Source organism: Alosa alosa, chromosome 4 (assembly GCF_017589495.1).
Source record: "Alosa alosa isolate M-15738 ecotype Scorff River chromosome 4, AALO_Geno_1.1, whole genome shotgun sequence".
NCBI lineage: Eukaryota > Metazoa > Chordata > Actinopteri > Clupeiformes > Clupeidae > Alosa > Alosa alosa.
In genome coordinates, this window is record NC_063192.1 from 11,481,487 (window position 1) to 11,502,135 (window position 20,649).

Consider the following 20,649-nt stretch of genomic DNA (forward strand, 5'->3'; position numbering starts at 1 on the left):
AGAGAGCAAGCAAGAGAAAGAGAGAGTATGAGGGAGAGTGAATGTTAGAGAGAGAGAGAGAGAGAGAGAGAGAGAGAGAAGCAAGAGAAAGAGAGAGAGTGTGAGGGAGAGTGAGAGAGAGAGAGAGAGAGAGAGAGAGAGAGAGAGAGAGAGAGAGAGAGAGAGAGAGAGAGAGAGAGAGGCGGGGGTGTTTAATCTGGGATTTGGATGAGTGTGAGCTGCCCTGATAGGAGAGCCAGCCCGTACAATCAGCCTCTGGGCAACTGTCCATCCCCTCTGAGTCGAATGTGACACAGCGTCACACACACACACACACACACACACACACATGGACACAGTGCCCGCGCACACTCACACACACACACACACTTGCACCCGCCTTCGCTTTATCTTTGCACTTGTTATTGGAGGACAGTGGGTAGCAACTGGTGCCATTTTTCTGTTATAAAAATACCCTGGAGCACTGACTGTACATTGTCACTGTACTTACACTGTATCACCTTCAGACCTATAGCGCTCTGTGTGTGTTATGGTACTGTTGAACCTTGCTACCACAAGGGTAGACATTTCAGTATTATTGCATTATTACATTGTAATGTCCTACTTCTATTTACCATATCTATTTGTCATGCTGTGTGGAAATGCATTTCCTAGATTTTTTTTTTTTAGTAGACTGCACAGAAATGTAATTCAGATAGTTAGATAGTTTAGATAATGTGCACCATGTCTGAGTATATAGTGCAAGAAGGGAATTTACTGGAAAGCAACATGAGGAAATAAGGACGTCAAGTACATTTCCCACTGACAGTTGGCAGGCATTTGATACACACAGACAGACAAGTAAATAAACACACATACACGCATGCACACAAATACACGTACACACACACACACACACACATACAGTACACACACACACACACACACACACTAACACACACACACACACACACAGCTAAAAACTGAAAACAGTGCAAAGGTCCCCTTACAGATCCCAAGAGGGCTGTCCCAAGGCACAAACCTAAAAGGCACGGCGCTTGCCAGAGCCAGAGTAGGTCAGGGCTTCAGAAAGTCACTGAACGGGTAGACTTTCGGCCGGAAAAAGCATGGCAAGCCCAACGTGTGGCCTGACACTGAGGCATGAGCGCGGCTTATTAAGAGTTTTTGCGGTCCTAAGCCCCGGTTAAGCTTTATCCAGAAGCCACAGAGCTACGGCTGCACTGGCTGCTCAGTGCTCACTGTGCCATGGAGAAAGTAATGGTTAGCAACTTCCCTTCCTCATGACCTTTTCAAAGCACACACACACACAGGCACTGGTGATTTGAGAGGGGAGAGCACCGAACCAGGGACGCCTGCGAGACCGATAACTGGACTTAAGAAATGAGTGGCTGCCATGTTTAGTTCATCGCTTTAGAAAGGACAACAAGTGTAAGCTTTGTAAATGAAGTTCTTGTGTGAGTTATGCTACGGCTGAGTCAGTCTGTTGTTCCCACTCTCGTGCACCACTTCAGCAGCTGAGTTAATTATTAATCATTAATGTATCGTGTTCAGCCTTTCAAAAAATTATAAAGTAGTGTTATATCAGCCCAAATTTATCAAAGTAATCGACTCTGCGAAAACTGCCACTTTAACTCTCTTAACACACAAAAAAGAAATTGAGGAAAATAAATAAAACATAAAAAAATATATAAAATATAAAAAAAATACAGTGCATAGTTTGGATTGAAGCGCATTCCATTTGTTGGCTTTATTGAGGTCATCCTTGAGTTACCCTGTGCTGATGTGTTGGCACAGCGTGTCTGGTTGGGGGACTTTCCAAGAATAGCGTCTCCTCACTCTGCCCAGCGCTGTGCTGTGCAGTGCGGTGAGGTGCAGCCTCTGCAGCTGAGCCTCGTCATGTCTGGACTCTGGAGCAGTGGGGCTGAAGAGTGGCCGAGCTGTTCTGACAGGAGGCAGGCGGATGGGGGTGGGGGGTGGCGGAGGTGGGAGGCTGGGGCCTTTAACACAGGGCCCCACGTGCCCCTCGACACAGCGCCTCCATCCTCTTACATAATGTCTCAAGTTCAATACCGCTGGCTATTTAAAGGCACAGGCGGCCGAGCTGACGAAAAAAGATGATATACTTAGCGCCCCCCTACACGCTTCAAAGCCCCCCAGGGGCTATATCGGGCGCAGAGAGCCCAGTGTGTGTGCTTTTTGGGCACCGCCAGGGGTATTTTTAGAACCGCTGATCATGCTGCCCGCGTATCCACCCAGCCGATGCCCAACAGCCAGCAAGCCAGCGTCCCATTTGGATTCTAATGCCTGGTGCATTGTGGCGTCTGGTTGCCCATTGCACACTAGGAGGGCAATGTGTGCAGAAAGAGGGGAGGGGAAGACCCAGCTGTATGTGTTTGAGTCTGGCAGTGAGTATGCTGTCCATGCATTTGAGAAGGGAGCGAATACAGACAACAACTGTACGCCTTACTGTAGAGCCACACCCACACACACACACACACACACACACACACACACACACACACACACACACACACACACACACACACACACACACACACACACACACACACACACACTCAGGTGCAGGCAGGGCATGGCGTAGGCAACACACAGAGCTTCTTGTACTTATAAGGTGTAGGATATTCATATCTTGTCTGGACATTACATGCCTTACCCTCTCTCTCGCCAGGGGAAGAACTATGTTGCCATTTTTGTACTGTCCTCAATAAAGTCCAAGGACAAGTGAAATGAAAACTAACATCCATGAATCATATTGGAGCGCTCAACAGCTGATACTGACCCAGAGTGCCTTTACACACCCAGCCAGTGCTATCAGAACCAAGCCTCTTTTTGGAGTGCTATCAAATTTGCCCCCACCCCCGCCAGTCTACACAAAGAGGGGAATTCAGCGTGGACATCCAAAAACTTCCTGTGTGTTCCTTCCATTTCTAGGAAATGGACTGGCCGAAAGTGCTCAAGGCATAGTAGCGAGGCTTTCTTGTGATGGCCCATTGTGTGGGCAAGTCCCTCTGTGGGACTGGTGAAGTTGATGACTGTGCTTAGTGGTGATGAATATGGCCTTTTCTGTCCTCTGCTCCAGGCTTAGCTCTTTTGTTAGCCGTCACCGGCTACTGTAATAGAGGATACAGTAGGAAAAGAGGTGAGACGTATATATATTCTAAGTTCAGGATTTCAGGATAGCTTCTGTTCTAGTTTCAAATGTCAAGAAATTAGAAATGCCAAAAAGTGTATCCAAAAATGACTGAATGTCATTTAACACCGGCCTACATTAAATAGCTTAGACTAGGTATTGGAGCACAACATGCATTAAATATCAGGTCAATGTCAAATTTTGGCAGTGTCTTCAGTTCTGTGTAATTTTGATAAAGAATAGTTTCAGAGGACACATTCAGCGCAGAGATTCTATCAATTTTTTGCGAAAAAACCCCAATGAAACAAAACAAACTCTTATGTCACGTATTCCTGGAAACACAGGGGAAGGCTGTCTCCTTTCACCACTCTGGCAACTCTTTTCCTGATGGCCTACCAGTCCAGACTCAGTGACTCAGTGTTCCCAGATTTTCAGGGGAGGAATCCCAGAGAACGTTCTGGAAATTAGGTGTTTACATCAGGAATTTCAAAATCGGAGAGGGCGGTCATGGTTGAATGAAACAGAAACTGTGCTTTTGAATTTAAAGTAATTAGAAAACAACAGGAAAAATGATGAAAATACTCACATACTAACAACACATATGGACATTAATCTATCACTTTTAAGAGAGTAGTCATGCAACGGATGCAAATGATGATCAACCACGATGAGCACACGCATCACACTGATGTGATGAATGGGCGCTTAGGGACACTTACACAGCTGGCTCGCTGAGAATCGGAGAGCTTTGAACAAAAAACAAAAAGACAAACAGACAATGTGTTTTTAAGAAATCTACGTGAAAACAACATATTTGTGTAGGCAGTAACTGTTCCGCCTAACAGTCAGCTCAACCTACAGTTGATTTTTTGCCTAGAGCTTATCTTTCATCTTCACCTGTTCAGCTCACACACACACACACACACACACACACACACACACACACACACACACACACACACACACATATACAGTAGCTTGGGTGTGAATAATCTCTTTCACAATGCTCGTGTCTGTTTAACCAGTCTTGGTGTTTTTCACCTTTTTCCACCCCTTTATTGGCAGCACATCCAGGCTCGACCCAGTACCCCAATTGAGTCTGCTTATACCTCATGATTCACGAAGGACTTTCAATGCAACTTCATAAATGTTAGGAAACAGGAACCGGGAGTGCGTGGCTGTGTGTGCCTGACGGAAGCCATGACACTTGGGCTGACAAAGCCTGGAAGCGGGCCTCCCCCGCACACTTGTTCATCACACTCGCATAGTGGTCCCACCATTACCCCCCCAACCCCCCCTGGTGAAGTCGTGACTCACGTGTTGTGTGTATGTGTGCGTGGAGTGTCAAGCCGGTGAGTCAAACATGCCCACAGCCACGTGAGTGGCATCCAGCAAGGATACATGTTCAGATTCAGAGACCCCCCGCTAAGCTCTCATCACTATCGTGACGGCTTTTGGGTGGTGGGTGGGTGGGTGGGTGGGGATGAGTGATACATTAACCAATGTTCTGCAAATAAACACGTTTTAGAAAAGAGAGCCGATTCCCATGCCACAGAAGAGCAGGACATACAGGAGCACCCTGGGCGTTTAGCAGTTTCATGGCAAAGTGATTATATGGCCTTTTTTTCTGTGAAACAGGGGACATGTAATTGGGTGTGTTGTGAAATCATCAGGCTAAATCATGGTCTGTAATGTAAGAGATTGAAAGGTGTGCGTATCCATCACAACCATCATTTTGAAATGAAATATATGTGAACCTCTTAAAGCCTCAAGGTGAAACACGTACCATACAGTACAGTACACACAGCATTTTCCATTTCCTGTCCCTAAACCCACACACACACACACACACACACACTGTACACACACACACACACACACACACACACACACACACACACACACACACACACACACACACACACATGCAGCCCATGTTGGCTATGTATACACAATAAACTCTCTTTCTGCTGAGACAGCACCTTCAGGACTTTATCCTTCAACAATATACAGTGCCATAATTTCTTGTATATCTGACATTAAACTAAAAACAAGGACACAAACAATGACCTTATGCAAAGAGAATAAGAAAGCAGGAGACAGAGAGGAAGAGGAAGAGAAAGAGCCCAACACATAGAATTACCAGCAGCATAACCGCATGACAGACTGCAGTGACACGATTAACAGAACAATATATGCCTAAATATGAACTGATAATCTGACCTGTATAAACTCTGAAACAACTCTAGAGGGTCATGGGGCATGTCAAATGAGACACTAATGTATTTACCATGACAGAAAGAAACACTTTCCCCAGAAGGTGCAGCACAAACACATTCCCCTAACAGAAAGCAAATGAAGCGTGATATGACTATAAGGGGTTGTATTTTCATGATTTCCACCTTAAGACCCTTGTAATCACACCTAAATTACCTTTTGTGCTGTCAGCCAACCTTTTGTTAGGATGTTGGGTGTCTTTAATGTAGTTTTGCCTGTAGGCATGCTGGAAGCAACAGCAACAAATGGTTAAGATAGTAGAAGCTAAAGGTAATTAGTCCCTTGGTATTATAGTTTCATTTCTCCAAGAAAGCATTATTTGGTGTTAATGATATTCAGCCATCTTTCCAGATTTAGTCTTGAAATAGATTCCATAACAATGGAAGCATGATTGCATGAAGGTTGCATGTCCTACCCCCATAATAAAGTGTGTTTAAAAAAAGCTATTCTATATTTTTATGCAAAAAAAATGTTTGATATGACAACGGTTTAAGAGAGTACAGCACCAGCAAGTCAAGACTTTTAATGACAGACACCACTAGTGCTTGTCTCTGGAGTGTCTGAGGCCTCATAGTTCATAGCTCCTCATGATTGTTCTCAGAGTCAGTGGCATCAAAGCCAAGCTGCAGGAAATCAGAGGACCTGCTCAAAGAACCTAATGGACGTGCTGATTTGCTGCGATAATTCTGGCATTCCCCACTGGACATACACGACTGATTAAGCCCCAGATGGTACTCGATTGCCACTGTGTCCTTTTTGCTCAGAGTGCCAGTACAATACAATGGCTCAAACCCGTATTCCATTTTATTCCTGCCAAAGGCATACTCAAATCATCGGACAACTTTAACTCTGCCTGGTTGGACTTCAGCTTAATAACTGATTAGTGAATGCAGTGCCTGACACAGAGGATTATTTCCTTTCATTTATTACAATTCCCTTCCCAACTATGTATGACAGTGACAGTGTCATGTCACTCTTATGTCGATACTGTCAAGTAAAGTGTTACCAACTTTGGCATTGTGATCCATTACCAATTCCAGGGTTAAAGGACAACTCCGGTCTAAGAACAACCTCGGGTCTATATTTGGATGATATACGCATGCACGCATAAACTTTCGTTGTGGACCAAAACAATGTTATGCAGAGTAACTTTGAGTAAGACCAAAATATGCATTTACAACGAAATAGCAATAGCCTTGAGGGCAAGCTTGCTACCTCAAAGTAAATTGTTACGACATTGTTATGACAATGCTCAACATATCATTACACTTCTGTGATAGTGTGGAGAGGTCCCTATAGAGTACAAACAAACACAAGTAATTTAACTTTGCATGTGTACAGAAAGGTTAAAAAAAGACTGTTTGTGCAGTCAGTGCATCATCTATAAGGAGTTTGGTAATCGACTTGTACAAAACTTCTTCTCACAATGGAATAATAATAAAGGTGTTCCATAATAATAAAGGTGTCCCAACTTTTGTACTAACTACCAGTTCCAAAAACCGGTGCTAAACCACACAATAATGTTACACTAGTCTACCCTCTCCCTCCACCCTTCTCTTATATTCTGACTTGTCTGGCACATTTCTAATTGCAGATGAAAACTGTTTAATATATTATCTTCATTAGGGGGGGTGAAAAACAAAGTTAACTTTGCCTAATACAATTTGTATACATGGGATGAGATGACTACCCTGCCGGCAGAAAACTTTCAGAAGTACAATGCAGTACAATACTATTTACGTCCAAAATATTGCAGTCCTAAAGGGTAGCAGCCTACTATATAGTGTAGGCCTAATGCCGTTTTTAAATGCTAATTTGCATTTCCTGTAAATAATTCAGGAAACATATAAATGCATGTTTTGATACTCAGAAAAATGTAGGCTACTTTTGATACTTTTGCAGAATTGTTTGTAGGCTACGGGTCTAGTTTAGGGTTAGCCGCATCTGACATCAGACAACGGATTTGTCCTCCCTACAGCCTGGAATCGAGTTAAGTTAAAAGATACAGTCTCTTAGAACTTCTAACGTCCAGTCAAACATAACTGTTCACGGAGTTTGTCGAATCATATCTGCACGCCTATGAAGCAACCCTTCATAATGACGGTGACTATTAATGTCACGGCTGTTTGACACAACTGTTCAACAGAAGCGCACCAGACCAGACGCAATGTCTAAGCTATATGAGGGTTTAGATAAGGTCGGCAAGCTAATGCTACACGTATACTTTGTAGCCATGCTCAAAACTACCTTAAATTCAACCGGGAATGTTGTTACAGCACAGCAGTAATGTCGCAAACTAAGAGTGGCTCGAAGCATATTTGAATAGGTTTCAAAACAATAATGACTAGACCACTGCACTGTCAGTAAAGCCTGAACACTGAAAGAGGGGGAGACCGGGTCTGAAGCTGTACACTATTCTTTTACGCGAAGCCACAAGTCCAACCCCCAATGAGGTGCATATCCTGGGATTATATGGGAAGACTTCATACAATAAAAAGAAAGAGCCTATGCCCTGATCCGAAGTAACCGTTATGCCTTCACCTTACCTGCGAGACGTCATCGCAGTTCTAAAGAGCTGTCAGAGTTCCGCGAATGAGAGGGCAAAGTCAGACAAATTGCGCCTTCACGGAGCCTCCGACCGCCGTGTCGGTGGAAGTGAGCGTGAGTGCCGGGGAGGGCGTTTGTCAGGGAACGTTCAACTCTGAGAACCTATCAACGCCGGATACTCCGCCTCCATAGTCCAATTCACTTTGACAGAAAGTACTCCAGTTTTACGAGTGACATTGCCACTGTCTAAGTGTTCGCCTGCTTGGCTAACTTGTTGATAAAGTCCAACGTGAAATCATGTCCTTTAAGGTAGGCTACCCTTCCTTCCTTTCTAGAAACCAAATCTGGTCGGCCTAAACATAGATAAGAACCAAGGACGTTTTGCTTGATATCTGAGTAGTATTCACACTCACTCACACGCACGCACGTATAGGCCTACACACACACACTGCAATTTAAATATATGGCAATGACAATAAGGGTTCATGGTCAAATTTGCATTTAAACAAATACCTTACATACATAAACAAACGCATACATGCATAAATAATCACCCAGATCTCACTTTCAGATGAAGCTTTATTAAATGTTAAATTTAACACCATGTGAAATCTCTATTAAGGTAGATTTTTTTTATGTAGAGGAGCTGGGGGCATACAAAAAATGCAGAAATGCACTGTAATCGGGTAAACTATGTTATGAAAATGTAGCCTACTGTTGTTTCAACAGTGGCGGTGTTTTTCCTAATAGTAATAGATCCCAGTTCAATGTGCATGGACTATAAATTATGAAAGTCCCATCACAGGATGACGTTTGCACAAGAGACAATGTAACTTTAAGAATAATCTCATGACCTCAGCTTGACCTAGTGGAAGACACAAATCTCATTCATGACATCAGAAGCTTAAATACTCCAATAGATGCTTGCAGGTGGATGAAACAATGTTATTAGATGCTATTTTTGATCCTTTCCTATCTTACAGACAGTGCAACTTTGTGTGCAACTCCTGGTAATTTCACAAGACCTAGAGAACAGTTATAGCTGCATATGTTACTCTAGTGACCTCTCGTATCCCGTGCTATATTATTTGTGGTATTAATAAGTGTAAACTTATGCAGCAGTATTACTGCAGCTATGCCTACCAGGGAACTGGGTACACTGTGTAGGAGGCAGAACAGTACTGACGGAACACAACTGTACACTGTGAAATAATCAGCACACATGCACACACACACACACACACACACACATGCACATGCATACGGGCACGCACACGCACACACACACACACACACACACACATACACACACACACACACATACATATAGGCTCATATGGAGTTTTCTTCTCTCTGTGTCACCCTGTCACTAAACAAAAGAAATTTCCAGGTGGTGACTGTCAATGGGCAGTGGCTGCCAGAGGCACTGCAGCGTCTCCATGGCTAAGTTGACGTCATTAGCCTCCAGAGAGGTTAATCTGCTGGGGCAGGGTTATGCAATTGTCTGAAACGAATGGCTTTCATATATAGATTTTTCCCTTTTTGAGCTGATACTGTTCTTATCTGCCTAGTGCAATAACGGACTGCATATTTGTATATAGCCAACCAGTTCTGTCCATTGTACCACTTTGCTTGACTATATTTCATATATAGAATATGTGCTCTAAATCCTGTATTTGCAAGGACATATGTCGCAGTGTCACAGAACATTGTTCATAAAACTTAAAAATCAACTTTTGAAATGTTGTTATGTGTTATGTGGAATAAGTGCATGTAAAGCTACATCAATAGGAATGTTTTTAAGCTGTGTCCCATCAGAGCTTCTACTATATGACCACACTGAATACATTTGTGCAATATTGTATCGTATAAACTAATGGGTTTTGGCTGATAGTGATTCCCTTAAGTAAACCTCCTAGGATAATTTCCTCTCTCAAAGTGCTCCAGTGATGCACATTTTGGCTCAGACAAGGAGAGACTAAAGTTGATTGGCCTGCAGAGACCAGGTCCAAGATGGTCCCATGACCTTGTAGCCTGAGGACTTTAAAGTCCTGTGGTCCCAAATAAAAGCCTGTGAGCAGGAACAATGGGGAACACAGAGACCCTGACATGGTCAGACAAATGTGTCCTTGTTAGGAGCTGTAAAAGGCCCCTTTATTTCACTGGTAGATGCATAAAAAACATAGAGAGGCCTCCCCTTTTCCAGGGGTGATTGGATCATTTTGTCACTATTTCCCTTCTCAGTTGGGGGGAAAAAACGGGATATTTGCTGTTGGTTGTCATGAGAAATTCTCTCCCGGCAATCTTCTCTCGCCATCTTGAGGCTACATTTGCCTTGCCATATCTGATGGCATTTCAATTTACCCCTCTGAGAGGAACATGGCATTGCAATATTATTCTTGATGCCACTTTGACCTTTCTTTGCAATTCAATTCTCCACACAACTTGAAATACACTATTATTTGCTGAAGACACCAGTTTTCCTCTGAAGACTTGGTGCAGGTGAGTAGTAGTTATGGTCAAACAATTTGATCACCAGAATTAAGACCATTTCACAGAGCAGTAACAGAGTCCAGTACTTTGATTTTTACACTTTATTTCATGGTGGTAGGAACACAAGACACAAGTAATAAAGTTAGTAATGGTAACGTCATGCCCCTCTCATTCTGTGCACTGCCTTTCAGGAATATTTCACTCAATAACAGTAGTTTACAAAGGCCAGTCTGGAAATTCATATGAAGACATAAATAAGAAACTGAAAATCATATTTATACAGTAAATAGTATATTTGCAGAGGCCAGAATATCTTTGTTTTTAACCAGGTCCTCTGGAATTATGAGCGTTATTATTATATTATTATCAACAAAATGTATTAATTTACATGACAGGGATGGGACTAGTATATACTGGCTAAAGTGAGAGCACAGAACAGTATGGAACACAATTTGGTCACCGTTGAGTGGTGATCTGATTTAAGGCAATTCTTCGACAGGTTTTCCTCCATAGATGTCCACTGTTAATATGTCATTTCCGTGAGCCCACATACTTATTGTCCTTTTTGAGCGACGTTCTTTCACGCACAAGCACACGCACACGCACACAGGATTTCCCTTCTTATGCTCAGTGATTGGACCATTCGAGGAGCAATGTTTGTGTGTCCACAGAGAAAAAAAACAAGTAATAAACAAACAAGTGAAAACAAAAGAAAGACAATAAATGGAATTGCTTTTTCATTTCTGACAGACTCAGTGCATGGTTCACAATGCTGCGTGGATGTTCCTCATATAGCTTTCGTACTCGTGAGAAGGTTCCTGATCTTGACCTTGGAGGTGGAACCCTTGAAAATCCCCTAAACACCACTCAAACAAAAAACACCCCCACAAAGTGTCCTTTTGACTCCCTATCCCCTCCCTTCCCCTTAGACATAGGAACATCAAAAAATAAATGTGTAGTGAACAGACAAGTCAGAATTGGTTCCAGTGTATTATACTAAAACAAAATCTCCACAGTTACACATTGTTAAATTTACATGGAAAATGGCAAGGCTGTACAAAATGGTCTCATTCGCTGGTGGGGAAAGTCAAGAGTGGATAATTACAAATTGATAGTTTCACCGGACTGTGATGCCCTTGAACAAATAGGTTAGATTTTTATCACAGAGTATTTTAACATACGTTGTATTCTCAAAGTAAATGTGTTCATTTTTGAATCGGGCCACAGGGCCAGCAATAAAAGCAATTGCATTGCATCTGTCCACAGACATGTTACAAAAAGTTCATTTTGACAATACAAACCCATGCATTATTCTCTCGTTATTGTAATATGCTTGCTTATTAATATTCTTTATTTTCACGGCTGTTTTCCCAGCGGCAGTCCTAGGATGCAAGGGCCTAACGTGTTACATAATCCCTTTTTTTCACAGCGAGAGCTGAGAGCAATTTCTAAAAGTAATGTTTGCATTTGAAATTAGACTAACAAAACGGCTGTGAATTGTTCAACACTTCAGGACTTTATGTAACATCTGAACATTCTGAGGAAATTTCAATGCTCGAGCCTCCCTGGAGACGTCTGATTCACTCTCTCACACGCTCTGCCTCTTCTCTGATTTCTTCAGCCTGTGCTACAGCGCCTCCACATGGCGAGTTGCCATTACAACTCTCACTATTCATTTTTTTCCTAAACGTCCAACAAATATAAAACTTTTAGAATAACAAACAACAAATATAAAAAAGTTAAATATTTATATATTTATATATATATTTATATACTTTTTCTTATTCAGGTGACCAAATCTTTTTTTTTTCATCAGAGGAACGTGTTGGAACCTTTTCCAATACAGAGCACGCCAACTGCTGTGTCCTCCCCTCTGACACGACAGCTGCGGCCAATGATGCCCTGAACAGACGGATCCAGAAACAATAAAACCGATGCAAAAATTAACCTGTCATTAGGAGCTGCATGCAACACGGGTTTGTTAGTAGATTTACTGTCTTTCTGAATTTATGATGCACAACACATGTGAAGCACAATCCATACAGAAAAAAATAAAACATTGTTTGTCCATATTCACAGTCTTATGTTTTAGGGTTTGATGCATTCGTTGTTTTACATTTCATCAATGGGATTTGGAAGTGATTGATGATTGCTAATATGATGTGTTCTCGCACAAATAGCATTTCTGCATTTAGGTTTGGTGTAAGCGAGGGATTCAATGTTTGAAAAGAAAAAAAAAACAACAGCAACAAATTAACAAATAAAAATGGTTAGAAATCTGTCTAAAATAGTCTCAGCTACGTTGGTATTTGGAGCACTGCCATACACACATTTTTTTGTTACAGAGAATGCATCACTGTGTAGCAAGCTTATAGACTTTTTGTTCAGTTCATGTTGGCCTGTTGAATGCGGTATTGGTGAATGAAGTAAACTGCCCAGTGGAATGTTTAGGTACTGCACTGTATGGAGGTGAATGGCACTAAGAGAAGGCAATCAAGAGGAGACCACAGCACCAATGTCATCTGTTACTGTTCAAGTAATGAGCAAGGTTATGCTTTTTTGTTTTAAAACAACAAAACATATATAATACAACTTATTTTTTTCCTTGTGACACCATGTACATTTGCATTTAACAAGGTGAAGGGGGTCATGCATGGGGGTGCAGATAAAAAAATAAAAACAGAAATAAAACAAAACCAAAAAGGAAAAAAACAAACAATCAAAAAATTAAAACATATTTTTCCCAATATAAAAAGCGATGAAAAGTATACAAAAATAGAAAATAATTACAGCAGTAGACATGGCGATTTTTTTTCCTCTTTTCTTTTATCATCGTGTTTTCTCGGAGGGAGTGGTGTGCGCTGACCGACTATTTAGCGGTACAGTGTAATATTTTGGGACTGTTTAAGGCATCCTCCACCAGATGCAGTTCCACACCGTCCACGGTCATGTCCTTCACACAGCCCACAAAGCCGGTGCTGTATGCCTTCGGCAGTCGACGCGCCACAGCCAATTCCTCCAAACCACCTGGGGAGGGAAGGATGGAGAGGTGGCGTTGAAGCACAGCAGACACAGACGCAGATATACTGTACACTAAACACACACATGCAGTCCCAAATACACTCCCACACACACTCCTTTATTATACACACTTATCCATTTGAGAAACAGGATGTAACATCAGTATAAGTAAAAAAAGAAAAAACGGCAGAAGAAATGACAAGACAGCATGTAATACACTGAAGAGAATGTGTGGAGAAATGTGTTAAAACAAAAGATGGAAACGAGCGAGAGAGGCAGAGAGACGAACAGAGAGGTTGCTGAACTAGGTGAATGATCTCCAGCATGGGGAACGCTGCGAGGGTAGGGTGAGGTGTAATAGAGGTGTAGCTCTCATTAGCAGGTGGAGAGATCAAACGCGCCGTCTCCGTTCGCGTGCCTGGAGGGGGGATCTACACTGACAGCTAAGCAGCAAAGATTCACCACCCTCCCCCCAAGGACACCGAGGTCGTTTGATATTTTTCCACGCAAGTCTCACTCTACATCTCTCAACTTCACTTCTCTCCCGGCTACAAACCCTTGGCTCTTTTCCACAATCTCTGTTTGTGGCCCAAATCTAAGTTCAAGCTGTCTTTTTTTTTTTTTTTTGCTCCACCTTTCCACGTCTCCTTTAATCAGCTTGTGAGCCTATGGAGGGTGGAGGTGGTGGTGGAGTGGGGGACGGGGATGGTCAGAGCTAATTTCATACTGGTTCCAGATGAACGACTGAATAAATAATGAGATGTGAGGGTGTGGATTTAAAGAGGCAGCTCTTGATGTGAGGCCAGCCTGAGGGTAATGCATTCTCGCTGCGGGGCATCCTTAGCACCTGTTCCACAGCATCAATGAGGGGAGGGGTTAGGTCCCGCGGCACACACACACACACACACACGCAGGTATATAGACACACACATACACACAGGTACATGCTTGAACACACACATACACACACACACACACACACAGGCACATGTATAAACACACACATGTTTGAACACACAAACACACACACACATACGGAGGTATATAGACACACATACACACTCAGGATTTGGGATTGGCCGAAAAAAAAATGAAATATCCGACAAAATTAAATTTCCCTGGTCAAATTGTCCGATTGAAATTGGCAAATAATCCCGCCCCCCTAACGCAATCTGAATTTGAGAATAAGCCTTAAAATGTAAGCCTATTAAAGCAATACGTCCTTTGGCTATGTTTTTAAATGTACAGGCTCTACCGTTTGAAAGCTATTAAACAACACGCATAGCCTATGCTGCATTTCAAATAGGAAACATTTCAAATAGGAAGCGCACGCTTAAAACATCCATGTTAAACAACAAACAAATGAGTGAGGCGGTTCAAACATGGCCAGGCCCAGGCAGACTAGCCTTAAAAGTTTTTTCAGAGGCCAGACGCAATGGATGATGATAAATTGATAACGTCTGAAGCTCAGATGTCCGGTCAACTCCACCACCATCAGATAAAAAGCATAGGTGTCGGGCGTATCTGTCGGAATCATGACATTGGAAGTGGAGTTGCCGGGTTGCGGCCGCTCCAAGACACTGTCATTCTCCGTGTACACTGGACATGCAACTGTGTTCTGTACCCAAAGCATACAGTAGGCCTATGCTTTCCCTGTCTATGATCTGCAGGGTTAGGGCCTCCTCGACGAGGAGATTGCTGGTCCGCGGATAATTTCCAGCACAATTAAACGGTATCATTGAACCGCGGACCGAAAGAAAAAGAAACTAAGCATTTCCCAGAATAGGAAATATTTCTTAATTTATTGTTATCAAATAAAGAGGCATACACACATACACACACACACACACACACACACAGACACACACACACACACACACACACATTTATTTCCACTCTCACTTGCTTTCACATTAAAAAAATCTATCACATTCTGTATTTTCCTTTACTGATCCACACACACACACACACACACACACACACACACACACACACACACACACACACACACTGACACACATCCACCAACTTTTTTAATCAATCCCATTTCCTCTCTTTATGCCCGTATTAAAAACAGGAGGAGTGAATATGAGTAACTTTTAAAGCAAACTCAGGATTAGATTCCCCTCACCCCCCCCCCCCTTGTAGATAAGAAGACTGCCTTTGTTATTTTAAATGTCTATCTGTTTTTAACATGCCGGCAGGCTCGCTTCCCTATGGGGTCAATACTTGCTCTGAATATGTTCCGTTTGTACTGATTACTAGAGCACGGCCATGTAGAGCATCCATAATCGTCTCCAGGGCTGGCTTACATTCCGATTTAGACTAGGAGAGCCGAATTTGAGAATGGTGTGTGTGTGTGTGTGTGTGTGTGTGTGTGTGTAGAAGTGTGTGAAAGGGGGGGGGGGGGTACTGAGCTAGCGAGTGGAGGATACAGTGGGGGAGGGCGCGAGGAGCAGGATGTGGAGAGACGAAAGAGGGGTGAGAAGACAAGATGATAGGATTGAGGTGTTTTCTGCTGCTTTGAGGCAGGGAATAAGGCGGATGAGACTGTGATATTGGAAATGCATGCGGTCACAGGAGGTGCACGAAGGAGAAGGGGGATCAGAGGCTGAGGCCAGCAGAGAAGAGGGTTGGGATTTATATCCTCATGAATGTGTGAGGAGAGGAGGAGGAGGAAGAGAAGGAGAAGGAGGAAGAGAAGAGAAGAGAAAGAGAGATGTGAGAAAAGGTGTGGGGGAGAGGTATAGGTGGAAAGACTTACCCAACCAGAGAGCACCATCCGTGTCCAGCTGGGTCGCTGCCAGGGGTGACGACCCCGTCACTGCAGCCTCGTTACCAACCTGCAGGGAGCCGTCCCTGAGAGCCCTGGTGCAGGAAAGAGAGAGAATGAGAGAGAGAGGGAGACAGAGAGAGAGAGAGAGAGGGGAGAGAGAGAGAGAGAGAGAGAGAATAAAAAATGAGACGGGAAATTCCTTTCACATGCAGCCAGCCGACTCCGCACCCACTCGATTTGACCTGAGTCTCATTCCAGCTCAGAATACTAAAAACTGACTGCTGACATCTTGTCTGCATGCTGTGTTCTGGATGTCGGTTCTAACCCCTGCGGACATCATCCTCTTCCCCCCCTCCTGCTCACCTGCTGGCCTTGATGCGGATCCAGCGGTTGGTGTTGACGCGCACAGACGAGCGCAGCACCACCGGCTTGGAGCCCAGGTCGTAGGTCATCTGCACGCGGCCGTCCACGATGGCCAGCGCGATGTAGTCGGAGCGCTCCACGCCCTTGCCGCTCCACAGGATCAGGCCTTGCGTGGCCTCCGTCTTGATGCTCAGCTCGAACTTGTTCACCAGCAGAGCCTTCTCACTGCCGCGGCAAAGTGTAGGAGAGAGAGAGAGACAGATAGAGACAGATAGAGAGAGAGAGAGAGAGAAAGAGAGGGAGAGAGAGAGAGAGAGAGAGAGAGAGAGAAAGAGAGGGAGAGAGAGAGAGAGAGAGAGAGAGAGAGAGAGAGAGAGAGAGAGAGAGAGAGAGAGAGAGAGAGAAAGAGGGATGGCAATAAGTTACCCTTTCATTAACGGGGAGGAGGGGGGGAAAGGGAGATAAATAGAGCCTTGAGGAAGAGGGGCTGCGAGTAGGCACTGCTCCCCTCATCCTCTCCCTCATCGGCTGAGGGGAGTGCTGTTTTCAGGGTCTGGTAATTGGATCTGCAGGAGAAGACTGAGACTAATCCGGGGTACTGGTTTCTGGAGGGTGTGGATGCTAAAGCTGGGTCAGGTTGTGGTGAGAATCCCAGAGCAGTGTGTGTGTGTGTGTGTGTGTGTGTGTGTGTGTGTGTGTGTGTGTGTGTGTGTGTGTGAGAGAGAGAGAGAGAGAGAGAGAGAGAGAGAGAGTTGGTGTCTTTTATGAATTCCTATCTATTTCCATGGTTCTGCAAGCATGATTTGATTTGACATACTATTAAAGTTGGAACCACCTGACAACTATTTATCACAATAATGCTGTAGACTTTGAGGTTTATACGCTATTCACCTATGTTGCACGTAAATATGCTTAGTTGTGTATCTGTGTGTTGTTGGGACTTTGTGTGTGTATGTACTGTAAGTGTGTGTGTGTGTTTGTTTGTGTGGGTGAGACAAAGTGGGTCGGGGCTGGTGTCACACTCTGGGACCGTGGTGGGGTTTGTGAGATGCGAGCCCTCCTCCTCCTCCTCCTCCTCCTCCTCCCTGCTGTGCCTCGTGAGGCAGCCTGGCTCTTGTCTTCCTGCGCTGTGAGCGCGGGGAGCGGATGCAGATGCATTAAAGCGCCGTCGGAGCTCGCTTTTTGATCTTGCTCCCCGGACGCCCCCCCGCCATGGCTCGGAGCGGCAGAGAGGCGGGGACCTGCGACATCCGCCCGCCTGGGCCTCTGACGGGAGCAGCAGCGGCGGCGGCGGAGGAGTCACCGTCACAGCTGTCAGCCCGGGAGCCACTAAGCTGCCGCCGGGGTCGGGGAGGGATGTGTTTGTCTCTGGAACAACACACACAAAGTCTCCCACCTCCTGACTCTGTGCTCCCACCAATGTGATCCTAATGGGGGTTGGGGGTTTGGGAGGGGGGCAGGCTATTTTTAAACAACGGTTCCCTTTGTTCTCTGTCGCTTCCCTTAGGAAATGTCCATAAAGGTAATGGCAGTGTGTATGTGGTAAACAGTGTGTGTGTGTGTGTGTTTGTGTGTTTTTCCTTGGTGCACCTAAACAGTGGCTAGGCGGCCAACACATATACAGCCAACACAAAGAACAAACAGCCCAGAACGAGACAAAACACGGGCGACAGCACAGAAGAATGAGTCACGGTGAACAGAAAACACACACATATGGTGACGAGACAGACAGACAAACACACACACACGAGAGACACACACGAGAGACACGAGACACACGAGACAAACAAGACGAGAAAAAAAGCAGATGTCAACTCCGCACGCCTCTTCACACCGTATCAGACTATAGCGGGAGATCAAATCAACAACTCTGTCTCTCCAGGTCTGTCAGGCAGGGCGAGTCAGCCAACGTGACAGGTCACCGAGGTAAAGCTGCTGTGTGGGAACACATGTCTACTCTTTCTTAGAATTTCCCAATACAAGCCATACCAAACCGTATTGCTTGGATACTTTGGGTGCATGACATTTGTGTGTGTGTGTGTGCTGAGATTTTCTTGGAAATTCTTGCTGCGAATTCATAAGTGTACACATATACATGTGAATTTATGTGCAGAGATCTACTCATTTATGTATGTGTATACCCATGAATTCATATTAATGTGTATTCACCGCAAGCATTTCAGCAGGCCAAGAGAAAAGAATCCAGAGTCCAGCAGTAGCATGTTGCTCTTAATGCTGGGGCGCCACCGGGCTGTGTCAGGCTGCCGTGATGTCTCGGGCGCTATGCCCGGAGGCGATGTGCCACCTCAAATTTACCTCCCGCCTGGGGGCGAGGTGCGGCTCAGAGATGGAGGCTGGTCCATGTCAAGCCATGTCAAGAAAAAGTGCCCTTTCATCAGCGAGAGAGAGGAGGGAGCAGGAGAGGAGGACAGCATTGGGTACACGCCCTACACAGGCCCATATGTCTTACACCAGTGACAAATTAAAATGCAACGTTTTTTTCCGCGCTAATTAAAAAAAAATGTCATTACGCAAATTGTATTAGGCTGGGCTGTAATAAACCAAAGCCGGATCATTATTCTGTATAATTGAATTCAACTCTACGTACCCCCAGCTCTCTCTCTCTCTCTCTCTCTTCCATACCTCCCACCCTTAAGACACACACATGTTCTGCTGACTGGACTCTTTCTGCAGGGCTTCTCCACACATCGCTACCAGTCAGAGCTTTCTAAGACGGCTGGGCTGGCCTCGGGTGAGGTGTGGGGCAGTAGGCAGTTTTTGTGATTATCCACACTCCCCATTCCTCCCTCTCTCAGAATTACTGTTGGTCTATTACCCCTCAAAATCTCCTTTGCCATCTTGTGGGCGTCAGTACATAGTGATCTAAACTCATCTGCAAATAGATGGTTCCGGAGTGCGTATGTAAACCACAGAGACAGCTCTTAGGTGTGGGTCATGCACTTAACTCTTTCACCATGATCATTTCAGCACATTATGTCCCACAGTCTAGCTAACAATCTAGCTAAGAATACATTGCAGATTTTTACATTTTCTGCTCACCTGTCTGTAGGTAGCAGTACAATTCCACCCTGAAGGGTCATTTCTTTGAGGGAAATTCTATTACATATTTTCAACATATTTCATCAGGAACTCAGCAAGATGTGTCATTTGCAAATTGCCTATGATTGCCTGTAATAGGTTCCAATACTAAACTTGACCTTGCCACCCACAGCAAATGCCCTCTCTGTCTCTTGGCACTGAGTGGTAGCGGATTGAGGAGTTTGGTTGTAAGTAGGTGGGGGGTGTCATGCCAGCCGGGGGGGGGGGCAGTCACGGCCGGAGGGCACTCACCTCTGGTCAGAAGGGTTCTCCAGTGACTCGGGACTTTAAGGAGCAGTAGAGAAAATGGAGGGCATGCAATAAGCACTGGAGGCGCCAAAAAAAAAACATAGGTCCCCTCTCTACCTTACTCACTTCCTAGCGGGTCAGCCTAACCCAGGCAACGCAACTGGGTTGGCAGCAGCGGTGGTGAAGTGGCTTTGCGAACAGGGGGCTAAGCCCATCAGCAAAAGCCTTGCTGTGTGACTGTTGTACTAGCTACTGTTCGCACACATTGCACTGGCAATGGTGTGGCATTGAGTAAGGCAGTCAGCAGAGGGCCAACACAGGCCCTACTGTGAGCATGGAGAGTTGTGGGAGCGCTTGAAGACTCGGCTCCGTTCCATCCTATCATGTGGTAGCAACTGCACTGTGTTAACACTGACTTCATTCTCCCTGCCTGAGAAAACATTGTGTATTTCACTGCATGAATGTCTCTGTCTGGAATGATGTGGGGCTGCGCTTGTTTGTGTGCAGGTGTGTGTGTGTGTGTGTGTGTGTGTGTGTGTGTGTGTGTGTGTGTGACTGCAAATGTGAGTAATTTGCCACATTTGAGAGAAACATCAAACCACCACTTTGCCAAAATGGGTTTAAGAACAGATTTTCAATTTAGACCGAATGAGGTCAAACGCCCAATTATGGC

The 20,649-nt window shown here is 44.5% G+C and overlaps 2 protein-coding genes across 2 annotated transcripts in view; both read right to left on the minus strand.

Moving 5' to 3' along the window:
- The window catches only part of ptpn11b (protein tyrosine phosphatase non-receptor type 11b), a 33,762-nt gene extending 25,661 nt beyond the window's left edge, over window positions 1-8,101 (minus strand). The window contains exon 1 of the mRNA XM_048242153.1: window positions 7,975-8,101. Within this exon, the coding sequence (XP_048098110.1) occupies window positions 7,975-7,988 (14 nt within the window). The 5' untranslated portion in view covers window positions 7,989-8,101. The remainder of the gene's footprint in view (window positions 1-7,974) is intronic.
- A 2,453-nt stretch (window positions 8,102-10,554) lies between these two features.
- Window positions 10,555-20,649, minus strand: part of agrn (agrin) — a 218,397-nt gene continuing 208,302 nt past the window's right edge. Inside the window, 4 exon segments of the mRNA XM_048240581.1 lie at window positions 10,555-13,495; window positions 16,254-16,357; window positions 16,629-16,853; window positions 19,980-20,012. Of these exon segments, the coding sequence (XP_048096538.1) occupies window positions 13,338-13,495; window positions 16,254-16,357; window positions 16,629-16,853; window positions 19,980-20,012 (520 nt within the window). The 3' untranslated portion in view covers window positions 10,555-13,337.